The sequence below is a fragment of the Apiospora aurea genome (genome assembly GCF_038362705.1).
Source record: "Apiospora aurea strain CBS 24483 chromosome Unknown utg000008l_segment0_segment0, whole genome shotgun sequence".
Lineage (NCBI taxonomy): Eukaryota > Fungi > Ascomycota > Sordariomycetes > Amphisphaeriales > Apiosporaceae > Apiospora > Apiospora aurea.
Window position 1 is genome coordinate 914,408 of NW_027117395.1, and position 24,469 is coordinate 938,876.

A 24,469-nucleotide genomic window follows, 5' to 3' on the forward strand; every position below is an offset into this window, starting at 1 on the left:
AGAAATCATGGTAACGACATCATTACATCAAACACGCAAACCCCACACCCGCCGCCACGACCAGACTCCCGCCCCACGTCTGCAACCGCGACGCCCGCGCCGTGATGACGCTCTGCGTCGGCGTCGGCCGAGTCACCGTCCCGTTGGCGGGCTTGGTCGTGTTGGTCGCGGCGCCACCGCTGGCCATGGGCGGCGGCGGCGGGGCCACGGCCGAGGTCTTGGGCGGTGGCGGCACGGCCGCGGGGGGCGCCATACTGGACTTTGCGGGCAGTGCTGCTGCGGGTGGCGGCATCATCATCGGCGGCGACTTGGGGGCACCTGACATAGCGGGCGGTGCGGCTGCGGGAGGTGGCATCATGTGGGCAGGCGGGGGAGCTGCTGCCGATCCCGCGGGCGGCGGGGGCATCATGCCCTGGGCTGGCGGCACCATGCCGGGGTTGACGCAAATCATGGGAGCAGGGCATATAGTACCCGTGGCCGGCATCGCGCCGTGGGGCGGCGGCGCCGCCATGGGCATGCCCTGGGGGCAACAAGGGAGCTTTGCAGCCGAGCCTCCGTGGCCCGGCATGGCTGGCGGAGACATGCCTGCTGCCGGCATGTGTCCAGCCGGGGCTGCGGGCATTGCGCCCCCATGGCTCGGAGGCATCGCTCCCCCATGGCTGGGAGGTGCCATCCCAGCACCACCGCCGGCGGGCATTTCCCCACCCATGGGAGGAGGAGGGGCCATGCCGCCACCGGTGCGCTTCTTCATCGACTTGCCGGCGGGCATGGCAGCGCCAGGAGCCTGTCCGGAGGCGCCACACGGGACACACTGCATCGGGGGCGCGGGCGCGCCGGTGGCGCAAGAGGCCACGGCGATCCAGACGGTGCTGACGGCCATCTGCGGTGCTGCTGGTTGCTGGCCGGCTGGGGGCGCTGCGGCACCGCCGCCCATTGGCGGCATGGCACCACCCGGTGCCGGCATTCCGCCTCCGGTTGCCAGCGCCAGGGGCAGCACTTGTGAAAGGGCGAGTAGGTACTTCATCGTGAAAACGTTTGGCGTCGGCCGGGTTTGGTGTCGAAAAGAAGAAGAAGAAGTGACGAATAGTTGGCAGTGGGCGTGAACGAGCGGCTGTAGTTGTTCCTCCGACAGCGAATCCCCTCGTGTTCACAGCGTTGTATTTGATGAGATTCAAAACCCAGAAACGACAGGATGGTCGTCAAAGTAAAGGACCGGAAAACCCTCGGTATGCCTCCCAGGAGGTGGTTGTCGAAATCTACGAAAGTCCTCGTTGTGATAGTTGGAAATAGGGAATGTGTTCACTGCCAGCTAGTGATACTGCACATTAAAAACAAGACAAGACGAGAAGAAGATGAGGCGAAAATGAATGACAATACAGACATCCGATTTACCGGAAAGCAGAAAAGGGCAGGATTCGGGCTCAGACGCAGAGAGACGCTATCCCTTATGTATATGGCACAGCCAAGCAAACCAACAACCCACACATTGTACGGCCTAGCCTAGTCGATCTCACGAACGCCAATGGACAGGGCCGTTGAACGTGAAAGATGGGTCGGTAGAGGGGAACCCTCGTCTGATAGGGCTTCAGGTTGTAACACCAAATGCCGAACATTGCAAGAGGAACTCGAGGCGCAGCTCATTGCAGGTTCGAAACGTGTCGAAGGGACGTCAGGGCAGCCGCCCTGGGCGAGGCGGGATTAAAGGGGACCTTGCCATCTGGCGGCAATGCACCGGTGATCATGGGTACCATGGCTGGTGAAGAAAATCCAGCTAGGAGGCAGCTGGCAGGGAGGGGCTACAGAGAGGGGTGCTGGTTGGTGATCTTTTGACGATCTCGGGATCGGTGGTCAGGATTAAGCTTCTTCGCCCAGCTGCAGAGCCGCTCAGCCTCTTCTCTTCTGGCAGTTACAGGGCGGCACCCCCCGGCCGCTTGCTTCGGGTTTTAAGGTTATGGGTGGTGTGAGCTATTCTCCGGCCAGGAACAGGGTAGTAGAGACGAGGGGTCTGGACGGTCTATGCTTACCAGTGGGTCATGGTATACATACAACGGGGCGTATCTGATACAGATCGATCTCTTTCATCGGAGGCTGAGACGGTTGCGTGTCCGAACACCGAAAAACGAGTTCACAGAGCAGAGAACAAGCAAGAAAGACCGTGTAGAAACAACACGGCATGGATCAATCTTCGAGATACAAAGATTGATGGTTCATTTCGTCCGAGGTAGGTATGTACAGTGGCTGGCAATTGCCTTTTCCGCGATCTGATTTGCCGATGGGTTGAGATGGCCCAACAGGGATGACCCCTGCCCGAACCAACTGGCTTGCTGCGGCCCAATCCGATACGGCACGACCCCACCACTCCGCGACACTTTGGCACTGCCACCATCGCGAGTTTGATCAATGCGCCAGCTCTTAGGGTGGTATTCACAGCCGGTTGCTTGGATGTCGAACCTTGGATTCGGGAAGGATCCTGGACGTCGATGAGCTACCTGGCTACCGAAGCTTCCAGCCCAGCCCAGCCCAGCCCATCATGAGGCACCGAAATACCGCGTCGTCTTGCCGGACGACGACAAAATCGACTGGCCAAGAAGCGCAACGTGAGCGTATTTAATGTCGGCTGAGCCGACACCGAACCAACGGTCTTTCTTGCGGTCGTTCCACCTGGGACCACACTTTTATCAAGATATCGATGATGGACGCGAAAGTGCGATAGAACAACAAGAGACCGCATTACGCGTTCCTGTGAGCCCGAAAGCCGTTGCTGCGGAACCGGCTCGCTCCCATCCGAATCACGTTACATCTAGCGGCTGATATCCTCTTTTACGTAACATTGGATTGGTGGTAGGCCCTATACTCCCCACTCATGACTATATGTAAGTACTGAAGTTGTGGTATATCCCCTTGCGTAAGTCCAAGAACAACCCCAAGGAGGTACACTTTTCCCGAGCGGTCCAGAACAGGAATTTCAGCTGGCGCTTACATGCTGAAAGGGCCTCGTAATCTTCTTGACTGCTACAAAGTCATTGTTTGCTCGGACTCGGGGCCTTGTGCCACTCCCTTTCTTCGTCTGCACTCGACGGATAATTAAGCCATTGTCCCAGACGGCAGAGCACTCTAGATGTTGCGTGGCACCTCCAATGTAGATAATTGTTTTGTTTCGGAGACCTTAATAAACATACTAAGAGTGGAAGAAATCGATATATAAATTGATCCAACTCCTCAAGGACAGTGAGCGGTGGGGATATATTTCGAGAACGTCAGGAAGCAGAGCGCCCAACATGTGCAAAAATGTGGTCTGGACCAGGTATTCATGCACGCATGCAGATCGAAAAGTCTTGGAGAGGGCCTCCGGTGCTTTCTGTGTATTCGAAAGCAATTACTACGCGCCATATTACTGCACGAACGTAGGTTACACACCCCTCATTCCCCTGAAGGCCGATAGGCCCTGTGCCGATTGCGCCGGAGACGAGTCAGAATTCCAGTTTGAGGACAAGGACGAGGACGAGGAGTTGAAAGAGGCTGAAGGCAAGGCCAAACTTCGCACCCACCTCACAAGAATGGCCCGGAAAGCGAAGGCCGCACAGTCCTCCGTGAGGCGCACGGCGATCATGCGCCATTGGTACCAGCGGCTCGACCAGGAGGTCGAGTGGGACCCCGTCGGCGCCGTGGACGAGACGCTGGCGCACCGGCTGTCGGACGTGGATGCGACGTTCGAAGGCGCCGCGCGCTGGGCCCGGATCATCGTCACGCTGTCGAGGAACAACTTTGGGCTGCAGGACAAGCTCGGCCTCGCGCATACCTGGGTCCGATGCCTGCGTGACCGGTTTCCTGACGAGGACCTGGAGTCCGTTATTTACCAGCAGTTCCGTGAAAAGGCCTATGACAAGCTCGCGCTCGAAGATTTTTTCAGTTATGACAGGCTCGCGCTAGAAAGTCTTGCCAGCTTTAGACGCCGGCTGGATCAGATTGGCAAACTCAAGGACTGATGCGATCATGAAAAGGGGCGACCCCTTACGTCCCTGTTCGCTGACTCGGTTCTAGGTTCACATGTTGCAATACCTGACTAGGCCTGACATCCAAGTAAGAGTAATATATAGCAGCTCGTATATTATAAGATCAACAATCAAACTATATTTAGTAAGACGCCGGCCAATCCTAGTTTTTGCTGCCTCTGCCAACTTTTCCTTTGTCTGCTATGCGGCTGGTTTCGTAGTTTGGCGTGATGGGAAGGGGGGAGACCGAAAACGGTTAATAGCAAAGGCATGTTTCCGTTCAAGTACTGGTTCAAAGAGCTAATAGGAAAGCCCATAAACAATGTTACAGCATATCCAGGATTGCAGAATTGGGCTGTGGCCAGTACTGTCGTACTCACGTGGTTTTGGCGATTTTTGTGGCATCGAGCGCAGTATTTGGAAAGTGTCGGCATTGTAGTACAGCAGCACCCGAGACACAATGGTCAATAGCGATAGAAAGTTTATTACCGGGGCGCGTGACGCCGTCAAGTCCTGGCGCAAACTGAATCGCTTCTACCAAGCCAACTCGGCGAAAATCATCGAGAAATGGAAATTCTTAGATATGCCCCGACGCCGCGGAACACTCCGGCGCCATTGACCCAGAAACGCGGTGGCAGGTCCACCTAGTCCAGGAAAGGGCAAGGGGAAAGGAAAAGGGAAGGGGAAGGGGAAGCAGAAGGGGGCGGAGATATTCCCAACGCGGAAGAACCCGGACCTCGAAGGTCTTGCGCCGTGGAGAACTAAGGACGGCAAGGAGCCGACGAAAAAGGCACTGGCGAAGCCTTCGGAATCCGAAATGCCCAAGGATATCAAGGGATGGACACAGAAAAAGACATGGTCCCATGACAGAGACAAGGTCATGTTCCCTTACTTGTAAGTACGACCTTTTTCTGCGACCCCAGTGTGACTCGGTAGAGGCCATCACTATCAATGAGTATAGCGATTCAAAGTAGAGATGCTCACAACGCGGCAGCAACGAAAAGAATCTTGAAACCGAAGGCCTTTTGGAGATTATCCGAGCGAGAGCAGCCGACCCACCATCTGAATTTTCATCATGGGATTGGCATTCGTGGAACAAAGTGCTCAAGGCCGCTTGCGGACTTATTCCCTCCGATAGAGATCCTGCACGTGTACAAGACTGGTATGACCTGGCTGCCCGCGAGTCGAGCAGCTACGGCGAGGAATTCAATACCCAGAAAGAGGCTGGGGAGTTGTTGGGAAACCCTTTACACCCACTGATCATTCCTGTCGTAAGGCCTTTTCAGCAGACACATATCACTGACGGGCATGTCCCCGAAGTCGAAGCGAAGCTGGCCATTGAAGTTCATCAGGTTGTTTATCAGTTTCTGCTGGGCATATGCAAAGACCTTGCTAGTGAAGACGGGCCCAAAAAGAAAGGCAAAGGCAAGTGCAAGGAACCAGCTCAAGATGAAGATGAAGACGAAGAAGACGAGGACGAAGAAATGCCGGACGCGGATACTGCCCGGGCGATGGGCGAAGCGGTAAGAGCCTTGGGGACGCCTTGGCGGGACGAGAAGCCCGACCCCAGCGAGCGTCAGTATCAGCAAAAGGTCCTGGACTATCTCGAGACCTGCCGCCCGGGCATCCCCTTTACCGCCCCCAGCGACATCAACTGGGACTTCATCGAACAGGTCGTGCACGACAGGCTGGTGGCTGCCGAGAACGAGCTCCTGGGTATGAGAGAAAGCCCAGCAGTCTTCGCCGAGAAGATGAGCGAGTGTCGTAAGAACCACTGGCGCCAAATCGCACCGACATCGAAGGTTCGGCCTGGGATGTCAGATATTACAAAGGCCGAACTGAAGATATGGTTTGGTCGCACCAGGGGCATGACAGCGGAGGAAAAAGATGACCATAAATTCCACAAGGGCCAACGCCTTCAAAGGAGGAGGATCAACGAAAAGATGCACGAGCTTCACACCGCCATATGTCAGCGAATAATCACCTATGAAATCTGGGGCAACTGCTTCCGATATGTCACGGAGCTCCGAGAGAACTGGGACGAGTATGTACGAATAGAACGTGAGACAGGCCAATTCCCGCCGTATGCTATCGGCTATATGCGGCTCTTGTGTAAGTGCACTTTCTTTCTTTACCTCGATATCAACCGTATGCCTCCCCTCTTGCCTACTTGACCGACAGGCTAACGAAAAGAGCATAGCAAGATTTGTTGTGGAGATGCACACTACCGCCCTTCCAATATCCGGCACATTTACATATACCAAGCAACAAAGGGGATGCGGGAACATTACGAACTCAGCGTTGCTTCTAGTAGAGTGGCCCTCTATCCTCGAGAGGACTCGCAGGTTTCTGCCGACTACCAGAAGCTAGCCTGCATGCTCTGGGCCCACCGGGCGCCTGGATTCACCAACGCCATCCCGGGAAGCACCATCGCCGACGAAATGGCCGAGATCGTGGAGCGGGGCAAGAACCAGTTCTCGGATCTGAACAAAGGGTTCATGGCCGACTTTCGGGCCGCCAACGACGTACGGATGGAGCTGGGCAAGTTCCTCCTGCGACACACGGACGCTTTCTTCAAACCTCCCCATGTACGTGAGGCAAAATGTATTCTGCTGCGGCAAACCTTTTGTTCGCTTTCGACATGACTTGTTGCTGACCTATTCGGAATAGAGCTTCATCGGCTGCCCGGAAATGCAGAAGATATTCAATGACTCGTTCGGCACGCCGATAAAAGCCCTGTTCGGGGCACCTATTCTCAATGTCTATTTCCCCTCCGGGACGAAAATGTGGCAGGAGAACGCGCCTCCATGGCAAGCCGTCATCGACTCCTCCGACAAGGCAGAGGCCCCCGACTACAGACAGCTGACGAACTACCCGCCAGGCGTCAGGCAGGCCAACCAACAGGCGGAGGCCAACCTGCAAGCTTTCTGGACCGAGCTGGACAGCATGCTGGAGAAGTTGAAGACTATGCCACCGGAAACCAAGGCGTTGTTCGAGAGAGCCCGGCCTCTGCGTACGCCGGACGCAGGGGTCCGGCCCCAAGGAAGCACCACCCCCACCACTGCCACCAGCAGTAGCAACAACAACACCCAAGACGACACCTTCGTCCCCTTCGGTAGCGGCACTGGCGAGGCCGACCGCCCGAGCCGGCTGGTCCTCGAGGACAGGCAGGAGAAGGAGAAGACCCGGGGCGTCCCGGACCCGAGCAAAGAGCCGGCGCGCCCCGCGGCGGACGGGCCCGCGCCGCCCAAGCAGCCGATCCCGGTCTCGAAGCGGGCGATGGGCCTGCTGGAGCTGCTCCTGGGCGAGCACACGGAGAACCAGCCGGTGGCGTGGGACGACTTCGTGGCCATGATGAAGTCGATCGGGTTCGGGGAGCGGACCACCAAGACGGGCGGGTCCGCCCGGCTCTTCGTCCCGACGCCCAAGCTCGTCGAGGGCTGGCAGGTTGCCGCGACGGCCTCGAAGCACAGGCCGCCTCCCGGGGACCACCACTACCTCCGCTCGGTGCGGGATTGGGCGAGGAACCCGCAGTACGGGCTGGCCAAGTATGGCTGGACGTTGGATTCGTTCGTGCTTCAGAAATAATAGCCCAATGAGAAGCGGCTTAAAGTGAGCATGTTTTTACTCGACGCTACTAGGATCCCGTCTGTTTTTACTATCCGTGGCAGTTGGGTAGGGTGCTCGAAGAGCTTTGTATAGGAACTATTAGTCACAATATGTTGTAATAATAGAATGAAATCACGTACTTCCGCTGTTGACCATGTGGTGGCCAGACTCCTATCGATGGATGCGCGCTTGTAGGGGACCCCCGCGTCACTCCCCTTTCGCACGTACAAGTGATTGATTACTTACAACGGACCTAGTTCGTCGACTTTGCCAAACGGCCGGCGTGGCTGAAGAATGGGCTGCTTGTCGCTTCTGACGAGAAGCAAATGAGCTCCAACCGCCGCTGCCAACAGCCAGCTCAATCACCCTGCTCTGTGCCTGCTCAAGTCATGAATGATACATCATCATGCCCCTAGTCTGATGTCAATATGAATCATGCCAATAGGCGGTCGGCATCGCGCAGCATTGCGGCTGCCAGGCCAAGCGGGGCCGTCGAGAAGTCGTCGCAGGTGAATCAGGATGACCATCATTCACGTGACGCGGTGTACTGTTCCAAAATAGAAGGGCGCTTCGGCTAGTCCAGCCATTGGCGAGGGGGCGCCAAGGGGTCAATCGGGGCGAGCATACGCAGATCCACACCGGCTTGCTGTAAGCGCCGTATCGAATGTCTAGTAAGGTTAGACACTTTCAGAAGACTATATATTGCGGCACAGCAGCCCGTCTTTGTAGCGCATCTGCCAATGACACCAGTGGCTGCCTTTCGACGACGGTAGCAATACGTATTACAACCTACAAATACATACAGTACTTAAATCATCCAACCCCAACCAAACTCATTCAATACACCATTTTATCCGCCAACATAGTCTCTAGAGCCCATCCAGTTGCTGCAATGGCCGCTACTACTCCTGTCTCATCATCAGACCCGATCGTCTTCTACGACATCGCGTCCGGGCCCCCGATCCGTCCCTTCGCGCCCAACCCCTGGAAGACCCGGTACGCCCTCAACTTCAAGCGCGCCAACTTCGTCACGCAATGGGTCGACCTGGCGGACGTCACGTCCACCCGCAAGAGCCTCGGCGCCGAGCCCGTGCGCTTCCACCCCAACGGCGAGCCCTTCTACACTTTGCCCGCCATCAAGGACCCCAGCGCCAACGACACGGTGGTGGCCGACTCGTTCGACATCGCCGTCTACCTGGACAAGAAGTACCCCGACGCACCCTCATTGTTCCGTAATGCAGCATTGCCATCATCATCGTCTCCCATAGGCCTGTACGCGTCCTTCAACGCGCACATGGACACCATCTTCCCCCTGGGCGCGGCCCTGGGCTGCGAGGACTTCCCCTTCAACCCGGCGACGGCGGCGCAGTGCCAGGCCGAGTTCTGCCGGCGTATCGGGGCGCAGACGTGGGACGAGCTCGTCGTGCGCGGGGGAGGCGCGGACCAAGATGCTGGAGTCGTTGCGGACCTCGATGGGGGAGGTGGCCAAGTACTTCCGGTTCTCCGAGGGGCCCTTTATTGGGGGCAAGGAGGCCGACTATGCGGATATCATCATTGGCGGCTGGCTGATGATGTACAGCCACACGGTGCCCGAGTGGGAGGAGATGCGGACGTGGCATGGGGGGTTTGGGGCAGGCTGCATGATGCGTTGGTGCCGTATAGAGGGACATGGTGACGCCTTTAGCTGACTACTCATCCCTGCCCCTATTTGATATGTTTCTCACTAGAAATCTATTTAAAGGCCATTGGGAACGCCGGCGTGCTTCGCATGCGTTGCATCCCCTTTGCCCCTATCTCATCTATTCATAGTCAGAATGACGTCAGGCCCCCAATACAATATCTCATTAGGTGTCGTGATTTCTTTCTTGGATACCAATGGCCTGTTGCTAGGGCCTGGTGGTCACGCGCCGCCGTTGTCCGATGGGTCTAATATTGCCGAAACTCGGACGTGGTTAACTTCCGACCAACCCGTAACACTGAGACCGGTTTCCGGGTGAAAAAAAAATAGCAACACCGCACCGCACGGTCAAGGCCTCTGACAACTTACTAGTCGGATTAGGTAGTTGCATGCGGTCGGACGAAATATGCGTCGATGGTGCTGCGCGGTGTTCCGAGGTCAGTACTCGTTTCTATTGGCGGAGAGATCTTGGGCTTGGCCATGTTCGTACCGCTCCTAGCATAAAGACCTCATGTCAGCCAACAATATGGCTCTTAAAAGTACAGTTATTTGAAACGAAATACTGCAATCGGAACAGAGGATCACGTGGGGTAGAAGCCGTGTTTAACAGGCGGACTGAGGTCGGTCAAACAGCCAAGAGAGCGCGCCTAGCGCCGCCGAGATGCGCCAAGGGGCTGCGAACTCGCCCGCCCCATGCCCGCCCAGTCCCGATTAGCCCCCCGGGGGCGAGATGGAAGCCTTTGGAGAAGGCCTGCCAAGAGGAATAGTTTGGTGTTAGAGTTATTAATTGGCATCGGATGCTGCGCACTTCTGCAAACTCGGCCAGTAGTTGGTTTCTTGTCATCAAAATAGAGTTATACCGAAGTCACCCAAGCCGGGGCTGAGACCACAAATATCAGACGAAACTATTGGCTGACGCGCATCTTGGGAGGCGGACGTCTATCCTGATTCGTGACCGAATTCTTTATTTGGGCTTGAAGCACCAAGACGCTGGTCATGGATGGGAGCAACTTTAGATATCCCCGGGGTATTATTAGCATACGAGGGGCCTATGTCTGGGAATTTGAAAACAACATATATCACTCTTCGCTTCGCCACTGTCTGTTGTAACATCCGCAGTCGCAAGTATCACTCGACAAGGAACCATGTTTAATCGAGATGAGAACGCCCGTCGTATAAAGCTGACCTCTGCCTCCCCGCAAACACTCATCACGACCAGCCTACCCTGGAACAGAAACAGGAAATCCAGATAAGCAGCAGACATCACTTGGCGCTCGAGCAAGCCTCGGATCGCCAGTATCCAGCAAACATGATTCTAACCCAATACACATACATCTGCGTCATCGGTACCTTCTTTGCGTTGCTGGATGCCTATAACAACGGCGCAAGTATGTGATCAGCCCACCATCCTAGCGACACATGGTATATATCTACAGTTAGGTAAACTGACACAGAGGCACAGACGACGTGGCCAACGCCTGGGCGACCAGCGTCTCCTCGAGATCCATCACCTACCGACAGGCCATCGTCTTCGCCTTCCTCTTCGAGGTCCTCGGCGCCGTGACCGTCGGCGCGCGGACGGCCGACACCATCAAAAATGGCATCATCCCGGCGTCTGCGTTCCGGGACGATCCGGGCGTGCAGATGCTAGCTTTCACATGCGCACTTGCCGGTGCGTCTATGTAGGCCACCTTGAAGCCCAATCTCTCTTGGTCCCCTACAAAGGCTAACAATACTGTCGTAACAGTTGGGTAATGTGGTGCTCGCGACACTCTGCCCACGTCTCTTCTACGTACTCGCTCGTTCGGCTGTGGCCGGAGTCGGTGTCGCTGTAGCCGGAGCCAGCCAAGTCCAATGGGGATGGAACGGAGGCAAAGGTTCGTCACACTACGTAACGATTTACCCTAATTGAGCCCAACCCCTTTGCTTACCATTTGGGTCAACTACAGGCCTCGGCGCCATCTTCGCCGGCCTCGCCATGGCCCCCTTCATCTCCGCCTGCTTCGGCGCCGTCATCTTCGGCCTCATCAAGGTCGTCGTCCACCTGCGCCGCAACCCGGTGCCCTGGGCCGTCTACAGCTCGCCGCTGTGGTTCCTGATCGCGGGCGCCATCTGCACCCTGTCCATCGTCTACAAGGGCTCGCCCAACCTCAAGCTCGACAAGAAGCCGCCCGCCTTCATCGCCGCCGTCACCCTCGGCACGGGCTTCGGCGTCTTCCTCCTGTCGGTGCTCTTCTTCGTGCCCTACGTGCACGCGCTCGTCATCAAGCGCGACGCCAGCGTGCGGGCCTGGATGTTCGTCCAGGGCCCGCTCCTGTTCAGGCGCGCGGCCGTCGCGCCCAAGTATGCCGTCGTCCAGGAGGGCGAGGGTTCCTGCACCAGCTCGTCCCCCCCGGTCCTGTCGCTCAACTTCGGCGATGGGGACGGCAGCGAGAAGGACGCCGTGGAGGTCCACCAGACGCAGCTCACGTACAAGGAGCAGGTCGCCCGGGCTGAAGGCCGGCTCCACGCCCGGCTCCGGGAGGGGCGAGGGCCCCTGGGGTGGGCGATGCGGTTCCTGCACGAGCACCCCATGGGCGAGGGGCGGATCTATGAGACGCATAACATGAAGAACTTCGTCATGCGGGTCCCGGCCATGGTGGTCGTCGCTTTGCTGTATGGCTCGCACTACGATATCCATGCCGCTCAGGTCGGTATTGGCGGAACCCCTGAGGGCCGACGCATGGACCGCGTTTACGCACACGCGCCCAAGTACCCCGATGAGGTCGAACATACGTACTCTTTCGTTCAGGTAAGCGATACTGCCCGCCAAATTCATGAGTTCCGCCGGGGATGTGGCTGATCAACCCCGTCTCACTAGGTCCTGACTGCTTGCACTGCGTCCTTCGCCCACGGCGCCAACGATGTCGGCAACGCCGTGGGGCCTTGGGCCGCTATCTACCAGGCGTGGTCCACCGGTAGCGCTTCATCTACCAAGGCCCCCGTCGACACCTGGCAGCTCGCCGTCGCCGCGTTGGCTATTTCGTTCGGTCTTGCTACTTATGGCTACAATATCATGAAAGGTAAGGAGACTCCACCTTTTCCCTCCCCCTTTCTTTCCTTTCCTTTGCCACTTTTCGTCAGATTCCTTCGAGCTGGTACTAACGTAAGGTGCACCGCAGTCATGGGCAATAAAATCACCTACCACTCGCCGAGCCGAGGGTGCTCGATGGAGCTGGGCGCCGCCATCACGATCCTCATCTTCTCGCAGTACTCGCTCCCGGTCTCGACGTCCATGTGCATCACCGGCGCCACAGTCGGCGTGGGCCTGATGAACGGCACCACAAAGGCCGTCAACTGGCAGCGGATCGCCCTCCTGATGGTCTCCTGGATCGCAACCATCCCTGTAGCTGGATCCATCGCGGGTATTATCAGGGGGGTAGTTCTGAATGCGCCCCATTTTCCTTCGACTTGACGGAGTTCTTGAATTTGCCTTCCATTTACATCACTCCTTCTCCAGTAGTATCCAGTGATTAAAACACCCGGAGTATCCATAAGACTTGCTTGAGGCAAACATATGTATTGTGTTAGAGAATCAATATTATTCTTTTGAAAAGTAAGAACACCCAGGGTAGGAAAAAGATAGAATATTTGATAACACTACACAATAACAAACTCCTCAATATTGTACGTTATGCTACATATGATAGAGGGTACCCGAGACCCTGCTACATCGCCCTTAGACCAATCAGCATGAGTTTACCGAGGTCTCAACATCAATTACTGTCCCTGTCTGTAACGTAGTCAAGGGTCTAGGCTGGCTGAGCGTACAATACTGTATATACATACTATATCTAAGCTATATCCATGTCAGCCTGATAGCCAAGAGACCCGGATTGGATTATTGGCAGCTCGTCTGGGCCGCCTAATGCATCATATTAGGCGCGAGTTTGGGTGGAGGGTCTCCAGGTCCCAGACGCGATCTAGTATTGCCAAAGGGCGTCCCAAGTCCCTATTCTCTACCGATACAGTTACACGCGTGCCGCCCATCTTTCAATCGGGGCTTGACAGCACACTTACCTGTTTTTGATGGCCCCTATGGTATGATTACCACGCACGTTCAGGCTGCGTGAGGGGGGTTAGGCTTTCTGAGGGGTTGACTCGTCTTATTACTGATGTCAAGAAACAAGCGGAAAGCAGTGTTGTAATTATAGCCGAAACGGTATACCATATGATACGATGCTACAAGAATGGGATCCAAGTTCCTGATCGCTGCCCCGGTGCAAGGCCATGTGGGAAGCCTAACCAACGCAACCAACGTGGTAGTACGGGTTCAATGTTTGTTTCAAATAACCGTCGGTCGCTTATCCTGTTCAGGTTTATTGTCTTGTGACTTCCGTTATTTGCCTCTTTCTATCCATGCTGGACAGCCCAGCAGAGACAAAAGATACACAAAACCCAGAATAAGGTGTCTCAACACGATATTACCACTAGCTATTGAACTGACTGCAAGCTACATATAGCCAACGCAGAATGATGTTTATTATTACACAAAATTTCTTCATCCCGTAAATTGGTCCACCGAACAAAGAGAAGGAATAGAAAAAGGGGGAAGCTTCCCGTCGGAAGTTATTCACCTAGCTCAAGAGGCGGCAACTCCTCACCATGTATCTCTTCCTCTAGCCTTTCTTGTTCCAGTCTCCCCTCCTCTAGGTGATTCGTGCCCTGACTCGCTGTATCCAGGTCCTCCGTATCCCCTTCCTCTGTATCCTGTTTCTTTGCATTGCGTTTCTTCGTACCCGTTGTCTTCGTATTCTGCTTCAGCAGCTCGCGTCGGGCTGCCCTATCTTCACGGTCGAGCCTTTGCCTTTTCCGAACTTCTGCGCGGTTCTCGCCGTCACTGTCACCAAAGGAGTCGTCATCCGAGGCCTCAGCGTTGGCCTTACGCCGTTTTGACTTCGAACTCGAGGGCGGGAACGTAAGGCCGCCTGAGAATTGTTGTTGCCTCAAACTTGAGGGTGGGAAGGTAAGGCCGTCTGAGAATTTATGAATATAGGGAGCTGGGGCGGTGACGGTACCTTCGACCGCATCACCGTTTGTGGAGTTATTCGTGGTGAGTGTAGACGGGATTCCATTCGGTGACTGGTTCTTCGTCAGTGCCTCGTTGACCGTCCCTGGAGTTGGCGTAATGGTCGGGGGCTGTGGGAGTGGCGGGGCATAGTTTCCGTTATACGCCCACGCCCACGTTTGCATCGACTGCGCTTGCGGCTGTAGAGTCGGCCACGCCTGTGGTAGGCCCTGGGGCCCGTAGGTTTGGCCCAGCCACTGCCGGGTTACTTTGTTGTTTTCGGAATGCTTATACCGCATGAAGGCCTCCTCGTTCTCCAAAGCGGTTAGTATCGCCATCTGTTCTGGGGCCAGAGGCCAGTGGGTGTTCATGACCTGCTTCCACCCGACAGCGAGCCAGTGCATCTGGCACCGGATGTGATAGGCTGCTCCCGGGTGGATGCCCGCCCGGAGGGACTGTTCGACCGCCCGGTTGAAGGCGGCTAGGGCCTCCGTCATCATCCCTCGCGCACCCATCAGTTGATCGATGTTGAACCCTCGGAACCGCGCGAGCACCTTTTCTTGATCTTCCCTGCTCATGCCCAGCTCTTCGGGTGTCACCTTTTCCACGTAATAGTCTGGGAACGCCTTTGACCGGGATGTGGATGCATTTGGCTGGGATGGGGATGCACCTCCCGGGCCGCCTTCCGTTTCAGGTCCTTCAAATGGAAGAGGCTCTTTCGGTTTGGCTTCTTCATTGGTGACCTAAAGGCAGCGGTCGATGCGTCAGATTCGTGCAACAGGTTCGCCTTAGATTCCCGGGCAACTTACGCCGTCGATCCATGCTTCTTCACCCCTGGCAAGAATCGCAATTCGGTGCTCCCTTGAAGCTTCGTCTGGGATGGTAACGTCTCCATCCTCCAATATCTTTTCCAGACGGGGTGCGATGGTTGCTTCCCAGTGAGTTCTGTTCGTTTGTGTCAGTTTTCTCGTTTTCTTCTTATGATGCCACCGAGACCTATGCAAGCACCCAGAGACGAGTGCCGAACCATGTCCCAGCCTGGGGGAGACGTGGAATAAGTCATGACCTACCTAAGAGATCTCATGGGGAAACGCCACCCCCATCTCCACATTTCGGCAGTAATAACACGCCAGCGACCAGGGCGTACTCTGCCCAGAGGTGAGTCCTCATTCTCCGGCAGTAGCATACCTCGAAGGCAGACGCTCCTTGTCAGGTCCGCTTCTGCTTCCTTGCCCCATTCGAGGGGGTTTTTGCCCAGGGCCGTATTCGCCATGTCGTGCTGTGGGATGTGGTCAAAGGGATAGTCAGTGAAGAGTAAGATGCTAGGGCTCTAACAGCTAAGCAGTGGCCCTGAGCAACTCAGATGTGGAACGAAAAAAAAAGGATTATGTGTATTGACGATATGTCCACTAGATGGTTTAACGGGTGGGTTGCGGCTGATATAGTATTGCAATCGAGGAAGGAGGCTACGAGAACGAACATGATGGGCATGTGGGTGTTTGCAAGATGCGCCATGAAAACCAGGCAGTATCAAAGACTTGCTGTTTCCGGGGGATCGGGCCCCGGGGCTCAGCATTTCGATGCATTCATTTGAGACATGGAAAACGTCTGGACAAAGACGCTGTCCAGGTCTGGCCTGGGGCACCAAAAGCATTCCTACCTCTCTGTCTGGTGCAATGAAACTGAAACAAAGAACTTAAATAGCTGACAAGGACACACTTCAATATAATAATTCAGTTTGTTAATTTGCACTGCTCGTTCTGACAATCAGAAGCTACCAATCTCCATGTGCATAGTCGCTGACTTAAACAAATATTATAGTATATGCACCCATACCGATTGCAAAATAGTTTTGAGCTGCTTGGGGTGGAGCCCTTGCCGGAAAACATGAGGTCGCCATTCTCTAAAAGTCAATGAATGGAGAAATATCGCTGCCTCCCATCTAGCAGATAAGACTAGCAGATAAGAACATTATGATCTGTAAATACCCCTGATTCCCAACTGTTGGGCAGCGTGGGAAGCGGGATGTCCCTGGGCCAGATATGGACACCTTTCCACCTCCAACGATAAGGGGTTCTCCCTTCCATGTCCTTCTTAACTGTCCAGTTGAACGACTCGCAAACAACAAACATTGTCCCATCCTCGCTGTAGCCCGGGTCCCGTGGCGCCTCTGCTATGTCCACTTCCTCATGGGAGACGGGGCGTAAAAAAGCACCAAAACTGAAAGGACGGCCCCTTTCCACTAACCCCTCATTGCCAAGCTAGGGCGGGAACATCCGCATCTCTCCCGGCTGATTGGTGCTCATGTATCTTCAACCAACGACATATCCCTACTCACACGCGAACGATCTCAATTGACAGTGCAAACAGATAGACTGACTAAGAGTTGTAAGGATGTAGGGAAGACATCCATCAAGTTCCTGTTTGGCATGAGTCCCGTTCCGCACGTGGCGCATGCTGCGCGGTGCTCTTTGGTGTGAATTCTCATCTGGACCGGGTCAAGAGGCGGATGTTTAACTCGACGTCCATAATCTATCCACAGCAACGAACCATTTCAGCCAACATACCTAACCTCCTCCTTGATCGCGATGGCCCTGTGCGACCAGTAATGGCAGTGATGGAAATCATACTACGAAACGAGTCAAGGAATAGCACACAGTCTCACTCCACGATAAGCCAAGAGAGGCATGAACCAAAGTCGGAAGCGGGAAAAGAACTTCTCTTCTGATATTTCTATCTACCTAAAAGCTGTGGGTTCTACTCAGCTGTAACCAGAACGTCCACTCCGACCCGAAGGGTCCATGTTGTCCTCGGTGTCGGCATGGACCACTCGTCTCGAAAGGATCGGATGGAAGGACTCGACTCGAAGGATGCAACCCCGTTGGGTACACTACATTCGAAACATCATGCAACATATAGTTAGCAACTGCGAACGAACAAGGATGAGAATGAAGGACGCGGAAAACTGACCATTTTTTAGAAGAAAGCGAGCCGTACTGCCCAAGAGCTACATGGCGTTACCACAACCGCCGGAGGCATGTGTCACACGAGAGACCAATGTAGGTGACCACATGCAGAGACTCGTGGTTTCCCAGAAACTACGTTCCAGAGTACATTCATCAACATATTGCCCTCTCTTTTCAGGAGAACAACGACAGTAACAGCCCTGTAGGCCACATGTATGTACATCAAGGGTGTAGAGACCTGGGGATTCTCAGGAGCTAGGTACACTCAGATGCTAATTCTTCTACTACAGCACCGTTGGTGCAATACTCAGTTGACCAGAACGACCAATACGGAAATCGTCAGGCACAACCGGGAGAAACATGCATAAACACTCCCTATACGTTGTACGAACACGGCCATTGGAAGGCAAGTTCTTATTAGTCAATGGACGGTTGGAATGGCAGGTAGACTACATATTGCTGTGTACGGCATCGAGGGTGAGTCATTTCTGCCTGGTAAAAGTCAATTTCCTAGTCTGACCCAAGTTCTGGCGTCGACCGGTGACAAGCACCAAGCGCTGTCCTTTCTCCGGTTGTCGCTTTTGGTGGGCCTGTCAGCAGGTACGTATTTATAGATATAAAGTGCTCCTCCCTCCCCTTCAATCAATGTTCAATTCATCACGCATGCACCTACACCTACACCTACAAGAATCCAAACCACTTGCCACAAACCACAAACACTCTTTTGGCAACCACCGAGTACTTGGCATCCAACTTCAAGATGGGCCTGTTCACTTCCTTCTGCACCCGCACTGCACCCGCAGCCGCGCCACCCTTTACACCCTCACCTATCGTGCGGTCCAACTCGAGACCTGCCTCTTGAGATGCATACCCGGCCTCAAGGCAGACACCTCCTTCCGCATCTCTATGCCAGAGGTACACCTTCTTCCTGAGTCTGAGACAGTACACACCCTGGCTGTCCTCCTTTTGACGAGCCTGGTATTTATGTCGCTAGTTGACATGATCCTTGCGGATTCACTGCTACAACTCCTATGGTCGTCTATACGCATGTGGTTATTTGCGGCCGCTGGAAACTCGACACTCACTCAAGCCGATCGCCAATATCAGGAATTCCTTCGCAGCGGCCTTTCATGGCGAACGGGAGTGCAGGTGGCTTTACTCTTTGGATTGACCACGCTCAAGTGTCTCCTTTGGATGGTGCTGGACGTATCGGCGAAAATGTCAGGAAGGGATGCTGCCATGTGTTCCATGGGTTCCATTTGATGGAAGGATCGTGCAGACCAAAAGTATGCGTGGCTCCAAAGCTGCCAGTCAGGGTTCATGGTGTCAGCACGCGCATGGCGTGGGAGTGATAGGCGGGAAGGAGCTCCGAGGTCACGGTCATCAGGGATTAATGACATTAGGGGCAACGTCACCAAACTGTACGCATGATTACGGCATCTTTGGTAGTATGGACTGGCTACTGCCTATCTAGCAACAGCAATACGCACATACCTAGGTACCTACATACCTACCCAACCTCACGCTCGAACATTGATCTCTTCGATGCACGTGCTCTTTGGCCGCTCAGTTCATGCACTAAGGGAGAGGTAGCTACCCTCAAAACGATGGAATCTGTATAATTTGCTAACACTGTCGAGCGGCTCGGGAAGTTGTGGGACAGATGCCGGAAGTCTTTGCAGGAAGGTCAAGGCCTGAGGAGAGCAGCAGAGGGCGAGTGGAAGCCAAAAGGTTTACGATCGCCCAAGCCTCTAGCGGTCGGACGCATGCTTCGTATATGTACTTAATTTGCTTATTCCAGCGAACGTATGCATGCAAGATGGGCAGTGGTGCCCGGTGCCTGGTGCCTGGTGCCCGTGTTTCTGCACAGCCTCCGCTGCCTTCTGGCAGTGCCGCAGTACCTGCCCAATCATCATGACATGTGCTTTTTCCACTTCCAATGCGGCCGATGTCTAAGTCGCACAAATACATAGCAGCTTGGGCAGCCATCTGGATATGTCAGATCTAGATGTAACCAAGGTTCGAATAACATTATCGTTTTGCCATCTGAAGCCAAGCAAACTGTTTGATCACCACCACCACTCGCAACCATGGCGCCCTATCCGTCGGAACTTCCTGCCGACAGCTACAGCGCCCATCACATCGTGGGGGTGTATCATTGCGCGGCAAACTACGCCTGGGGATCCTGCCACGCTTGGGGATATTGCGAAACCTGGCACGCCTGTTGGAGTACCCCTTTGAGTTCCCGGACCTGGCAACGACAGGGGCCGTCTCCCAGACCGTGTACGATGTCAATTGGGGCAGCGTCTTCCCCGCCGCCAACGGCGCCGCTTGCTACAGATTGACTTCGTTCCTTGCAGCCCGGTCGGAGCCGATGAAGCATCTGCCAGACTTTGTTAAACCGCCACCCTGTCCAACAAGCCAGTCGATGTTGACTTCCAAATCATCGCTGGGGCCAGACGTAGTTCCTTTGTCTTGGCAGAGATGCGAAGCACCCAAGACTCAGTCGCAGCCCTTTAGAAGATACCAAGTTCTGACTATCACTCATTTCCGCCGGACGTCAGACCAGCAATCCGATGCTAAATTTCATCAAAGTCCAGTTCTGTCAACTTGGCGCAGCGTGACATATGCAGCTTCTTTGGTCGCCTTGGCTTTCTGTCTCATCGCCATGAGCGGCTACGGGTCGGCAGCGACGCTGCTGCTCTCAGTCATGACGAGTGCACTGGCACACTTCACGCGCGTCAAGGTCGTCCGACCACCAGGCTACATGTGAAGCAACGAAGGGACGAACGGGTGCATGTTTCTCGCAGCGCGCCAGAACTCCAACGTCTGGCACCTCTTCTGCGGCGACAGGGGGGTCATCGACACGCTTCTCAACAAGCCCATGATCTCCTTCGAGCACAACACGCAGGTCCTGGCCAAGTGGCTGTACGTCGCCCACATTGCGCAGGTGCTGTGCATGACCTATGTCGCGTCCCAGAAGGGCTTCGACGGGGTGTTCCTCCTGCGCATCATGCTGGTCGAGCGCAGCCTAGCGTGGTACTCTGGCGGGGAGAGGTTGGTCAAGAAGTGGCACAGGGCTAACGGGACCGACGTTTCGACACATGCCTTTAGGTTCACCGGCCGGACGCCACTGATAGGTACCGTCCAAATGATGAGCGAAACCCCGGCGTCGGCATGGATGGATAGCATTTTGATCCCATGCGCCCGCAGAGAGTTATGGCTGAAACGATTAGAGTGCTAGAAAGTTCACGATCATGGCTGCACCAAGGAATCTGGTTTCCCATCATGCGGAGACGGGGACAAGAAATGGCTGGACCTGAACATACGTTTAGTTCAGGAGGCGATCAGCTTCGTAAAACCCCATTTATCAGCAGGTTAGCCAGGGGTAACTAACAACATGCTTCTACCCATGACGCTCCGAGGTTCACTTGCAAGAGCAACCATGCCTCTTCCCTTGCTGCTACTGCGAGGCAGATCTTGAACCCATTCTCCATCCATGGGACCGTTCAAGTGGCCTTCTCCCAACCAGACCTGTCGCCGACCTGCCTCTCTCATCAAACGTCGCACTATATCATCAATTAGGTTGGGAAAGTGAGCCACTTTGATATCCCCAATCATCTCGTCCCCCGTAGGATGAATGACAATTTATCCCCTGAGGCACAAACACCAGGTCACCCTTTCGCGTCCCCTTCGATCCCCACCCCAGGTGCCCGAAAGATGTTGAAAGAGCGCCACGCTAGACGATGCACAGGCGGAATGATGAGGTGTATGGTGAACTCGTTCGCCCCGCCGCTTCCCCGGAACGCATCGAACCGCTTGAAGGAGCTCTCTAACGTCGGCTCCCTCCAATAGAAAAGTTTATCACCAATCAGCGCGCCTGAGCCCTTCCCGCTGCGCCAGGTGTCTTGCGAGCTTCCCCGCCGGGGTTATCCGCTCCTCGTCAAGGCCGAAGGCCAGGAACAATAGCCAATCTGCCAAAAGTGGTTGCTGCGTCGCTTCCCATTGCTCATGGCATGCTTGCATCAGAGCCACTGCTATCATCTTCTTGATATGCAGCTTTATCAAGCTGCCAAGGAGTGCCCCCCTTTATCTTTCGAGGCACGCATCTCCGGAGCTACCGGGTCCCCGAAGGAAGGCCACGAGGTCCAGCCCGGAAGCGTAATACGACTCTGTGTATTTCGTATACTAGTCTTGGATGACATGGTGGCTGGCAGAGGCAACTCTTTCGATTGGCCGCCACCGCGCCACATCACTCAGGGTGGTGGCCAGCGCTCAGCTCCGCCGCCGCCCCATCGTGAAGTCTTGTCAAGAACTGTTGTTGACCAGTTGAATATCCGCTATAACGAAGCGAACAATAGTGCCAACATCCGCCAAGCATCTAAAGACACACGCACGATCGTGTCATTATCGTCTACCGTCCACGCGAACCGGGTGATTCTTACTGCAGCGGCCTGGAGGGCATATGCAGAACAAATGAATGGCTTCGGATGCTAACAGCTAATTGGATACATTTACACCGTCAGCTTGACACGGCAAAACAAAGCGAGTGGAGGGCAGGGGTCATCTGAGGCCTTCGCTACAGGCTAAATAGACGACTCGGTTACGCATGTAATGGAAAAGCTTTACTAGCCGACTTCCCGTTCAGACTTGCAGAGCTTTGAAGAAACCGGATTCACGATGATGACTTTACTGGGCACTATTTATAACCCTACCAGGCGTCTTTTCGTGTGCCTACGACCCTGGTCTTCGCTTGTGATCATGTGCATATACGTGGATGCCGCTCCAGCATGGTTGGGCACAGTTGTATCACACGTCTACGATATTGCATGCGAACACACCGTCGGGACTGCTGTAGAGCCACTATATCAAATGATGCCTGCCATAAAACGCGTGAAGCTTAATGGTGACATTGACGAATAGGGGCTCCTCTCACCACCTCGCTTGCGCTGCGATTGCCCATTTTGGCTCGCTTATACTAAGGCCGGGCTATATGACGTCGATCTTGCCTAAATGAAGGCTTTTGTGGAGATACTTCTTTTCTTCGTATAGCCATGTAAGTATTCAAGTGTTCAGCTTTGCTCCATATCGGGCAAACGGGTGCGAAGAGCATGCATATAAGAGCCATGAGAGCCGTCTTGATTTTCTTGAGAAGATACAACCTAACAACATAGGTAGTAGATTTGAGTCTGACTTCCTACTGGCCGTACCCTCCACATCAGATATCTCATTCTTTCGGGATGTCTCTGCTCACCTTCGTGGCGGCGGTCACTCTACTCGTAGGGTCCGCTCTGGGAGACACTTGCTCCGAGGTGGCTTCGATCTCTTCGATAGATGTGCAGTCCCCATCGTCAGTCTCATATCTCCGGGAGCAGGCCGACTACTGGTCTTCAACATGCGCTGCGCTCAAGCCCACATGCATCATGTTCCCCAAGTCTGCCGAGGAAGTGTCGACTATTATCAACGTTTTGAAAAGCAACACGGAGAAGTTTGCTATCAAATCAGGCGGCCACAACCCCAACAACTACTTCTCGAGCGTTGAAGGCGGACCCCTGATCTCAACGCAGAAGATGGACCAGGTGTTGCTAGATCCTGCCACGGGTATAGCCAAGGTCGGGCCCGGCATTCGTCTCGATGAAATTGCTGCCCAGCTTCAGGGCACGGGCTGGACGTTCGTCGGTGGACGTATTGGCAATACGGGGGTCGGAGGCTTAATTCTGGGTGGTGGGCTCTCCTACATGTCGGCTCAGTACGGCTGGGCGGCATCGTCTGTCCTTGAGTACGAAATCGTACTCGCCAACGGGACCATTGCCACGGCTTCTGCCACACATAATCCAGACCTGTTCCGGGCGCTCAAGGGCGGAGGCAACATGTTCGGCGTCGTCACGACCTACACCCTGCAGACGTACCGCCAGGGCAACATCTACGGAGGCAACCTCGTCTTCACCCGCACTCCCGAGACCGACGCCAAGCTTCTCAAGGCGGTCCGGGACTTCACCGACTACAACCAAGACAACAAGGCCGCCATCATCGTCACGGCCGAGCGGTCCACCGTCAGCCTGATTGACTCGTGGATCCTGTTCATCTTCTACGACGGCCCCGAGGTGCCCGCGGGCACGTTCAAGAACTTCACCGACGTGGGCCCCACGCTCAACACCTGCAAGGTGCAGACGTACTCGGACCTCATCGGCGGCAGCAACTGGGTCATCGTCAAGGCGTCCGTGGTGGACATCTCGACGACGACGATCCCCGTGCCCTCGCTCGAGAACGCGGGCATCATGGACGAGATCCACGCCCACTGGCGCAACCTGTCCGGCTCGACGCAGCTCGAGCTCGGCATCGTCGCTTCGGTCGCGTACCAGCCGTTCCCCCGAGCCATCGCGCGTGCGGCTCGGGAGCGGAGCCCGGACCTTATCGACGCGGACGAGGACATGGACAAGATCATCATGGAGATCAACTACAGTTTCGTCCCCCAGGCCTCGTACAGCGCCATGGCCGATACCATCGAGGCCACGTACAACGGCGTCGACCGCATCGTGGCCGAGTGGCAAGACCAAGGCAAGCTGCCCAGGACGCACCTCCCGGCGTTCATGAATTACGGGTTCTATCGCCAAGACTACTTTGGCCGCCTCAAGCCCGAGATGGCTAAGTTTGCGGCCGATGTTGCGGCGGTGGTAGATCCTACTGGGTTCTTCAGGGACAGGACTGGAGGGTTCCGACCCAAGGTAGGCAGGTCTTGATTATGTGTATGTAGTTATAGCCTGATATAGCGACCGTAGGCAAACCTCCTAGTCAAGATCCAGATATCAGGCCTGCCAGTGCTTTGCAATACGTCCCAGTGAGCTATCCTCGCCTGAAGCAGGCCAACAGGCTTCTTCAATGTTAGGCAGCTACATGTGCCTGGAACTCGTGCCTGCCTCTCGAAATGTGAATCATAGTGTAGAATACGCTAGTCCAATTTAGTAGCGCGCCTTCCATTGATTATTCCAGTGAAGTAAAATTCCCAACCGCGTGCCTGTCTTGTCCACAAACCACAACAAAGTCGTCCTTGGCCTCCACCACCACAAGCACACACACACGTTTCCATCATCACCCAAACCTCCTCCCCCGCGCCGCCAAACCGCGCCCGAATCGCGAAAAAGTTGTCGCATCGACTCATCTATCGTTATCAAGGGCG

General features: G+C 55.0%; 9 protein-coding genes across 9 annotated transcripts; 6 read left to right on the forward strand and 3 right to left on the reverse strand.

Annotated features, from left to right (window-relative positions):
• Positions 1-104: 104 nt before the first annotated feature.
• PG986_011780 (uncharacterized protein) lies at positions 105-1,103 on the forward strand (the record flags this gene model as incomplete). The annotated part of the gene is made up of 1 exon (XM_066848002.1): positions 105-1,103. The coding sequence occupies one exon, from the start codon at positions 105-107 to the stop codon at positions 1,101-1,103; it is 999 nt and encodes a 332-aa protein (XP_066694698.1).
• Positions 1,104-3,470: 2,367 nt separating this feature from the next.
• On the reverse strand, positions 3,471-4,426 carry PG986_011781 (uncharacterized protein; the record flags this gene model as incomplete). Its single annotated transcript, XM_066848003.1, has 2 exons — positions 3,471-3,839; positions 4,373-4,426. 2 exons carry the CDS (start codon positions 4,424-4,426, stop codon positions 3,471-3,473), a joined length of 423 nt encoding a protein of 140 aa, XP_066694699.1.
• A 383-nt stretch (positions 4,427-4,809) lies between these two features.
• Positions 4,810-7,580, forward strand: PG986_011782 (uncharacterized protein; the record flags this gene model as incomplete). Its single annotated transcript, XM_066848004.1, has 4 exons — positions 4,810-4,886; positions 4,987-6,036; positions 6,307-6,580; positions 6,663-7,580. The coding sequence occupies 4 exons, from the start codon at positions 4,810-4,812 to the stop codon at positions 7,578-7,580; spliced, it is 2,319 nt and encodes a 772-aa protein (XP_066694700.1).
• Positions 7,581-8,493: 913 nt separating this feature from the next.
• On the forward strand, positions 8,494-9,276 carry PG986_011783 (uncharacterized protein; the record flags this gene model as incomplete). The annotated part of the gene is made up of 1 exon (XM_066848005.1): positions 8,494-9,276. The coding sequence occupies one exon, from the start codon at positions 8,494-8,496 to the stop codon at positions 9,274-9,276; it is 783 nt and encodes a 260-aa protein (XP_066694701.1).
• A 1,312-nt stretch (positions 9,277-10,588) lies between these two features.
• PG986_011784 (sodium/phosphate symporter) lies at positions 10,589-12,733 on the forward strand (the record flags this gene model as incomplete). Its single annotated transcript, XM_066848006.1, has 5 exons — positions 10,589-10,667; positions 10,742-10,951; positions 11,229-12,070; positions 12,140-12,341; positions 12,441-12,733. The coding sequence occupies 5 exons, from the start codon at positions 10,589-10,591 to the stop codon at positions 12,731-12,733; spliced, it is 1,626 nt and encodes a 541-aa protein (XP_066694702.1).
• A 1,154-nt stretch (positions 12,734-13,887) lies between these two features.
• Positions 13,888-14,904, reverse strand: PG986_011785 (uncharacterized protein; the record flags this gene model as incomplete). The annotated part of the gene is made up of 1 exon (XM_066848007.1): positions 13,888-14,904. One exon carries the CDS (start codon positions 14,902-14,904, stop codon positions 13,888-13,890), a length of 1,017 nt encoding a protein of 338 aa, XP_066694703.1.
• Positions 14,905-17,973: 3,069 nt separating this feature from the next.
• Positions 17,974-18,692, reverse strand: PG986_011786 (uncharacterized protein; the record flags this gene model as incomplete). Its single annotated transcript, XM_066848008.1, has 2 exons — positions 17,974-18,267; positions 18,465-18,692. 2 exons carry the CDS (start codon positions 18,690-18,692, stop codon positions 17,974-17,976), a joined length of 522 nt encoding a protein of 173 aa, XP_066694704.1.
• Positions 18,693-20,089: 1,397 nt separating this feature from the next.
• Positions 20,090-20,536, forward strand: PG986_011787 (uncharacterized protein; the record flags this gene model as incomplete). Its single annotated transcript, XM_066848009.1, has 1 exon — positions 20,090-20,536. One exon carries the CDS (start codon positions 20,090-20,092, stop codon positions 20,534-20,536), a length of 447 nt encoding a protein of 148 aa, XP_066694705.1.
• A 1,996-nt stretch (positions 20,537-22,532) lies between these two features.
• On the forward strand, positions 22,533-24,032 carry PG986_011788 (uncharacterized protein; the record flags this gene model as incomplete). The annotated part of the gene is made up of 1 exon (XM_066848010.1): positions 22,533-24,032. One exon carries the CDS (start codon positions 22,533-22,535, stop codon positions 24,030-24,032), a length of 1,500 nt encoding a protein of 499 aa, XP_066694706.1.
• Between the last annotated feature and the right edge of the window lie 437 nt (positions 24,033-24,469).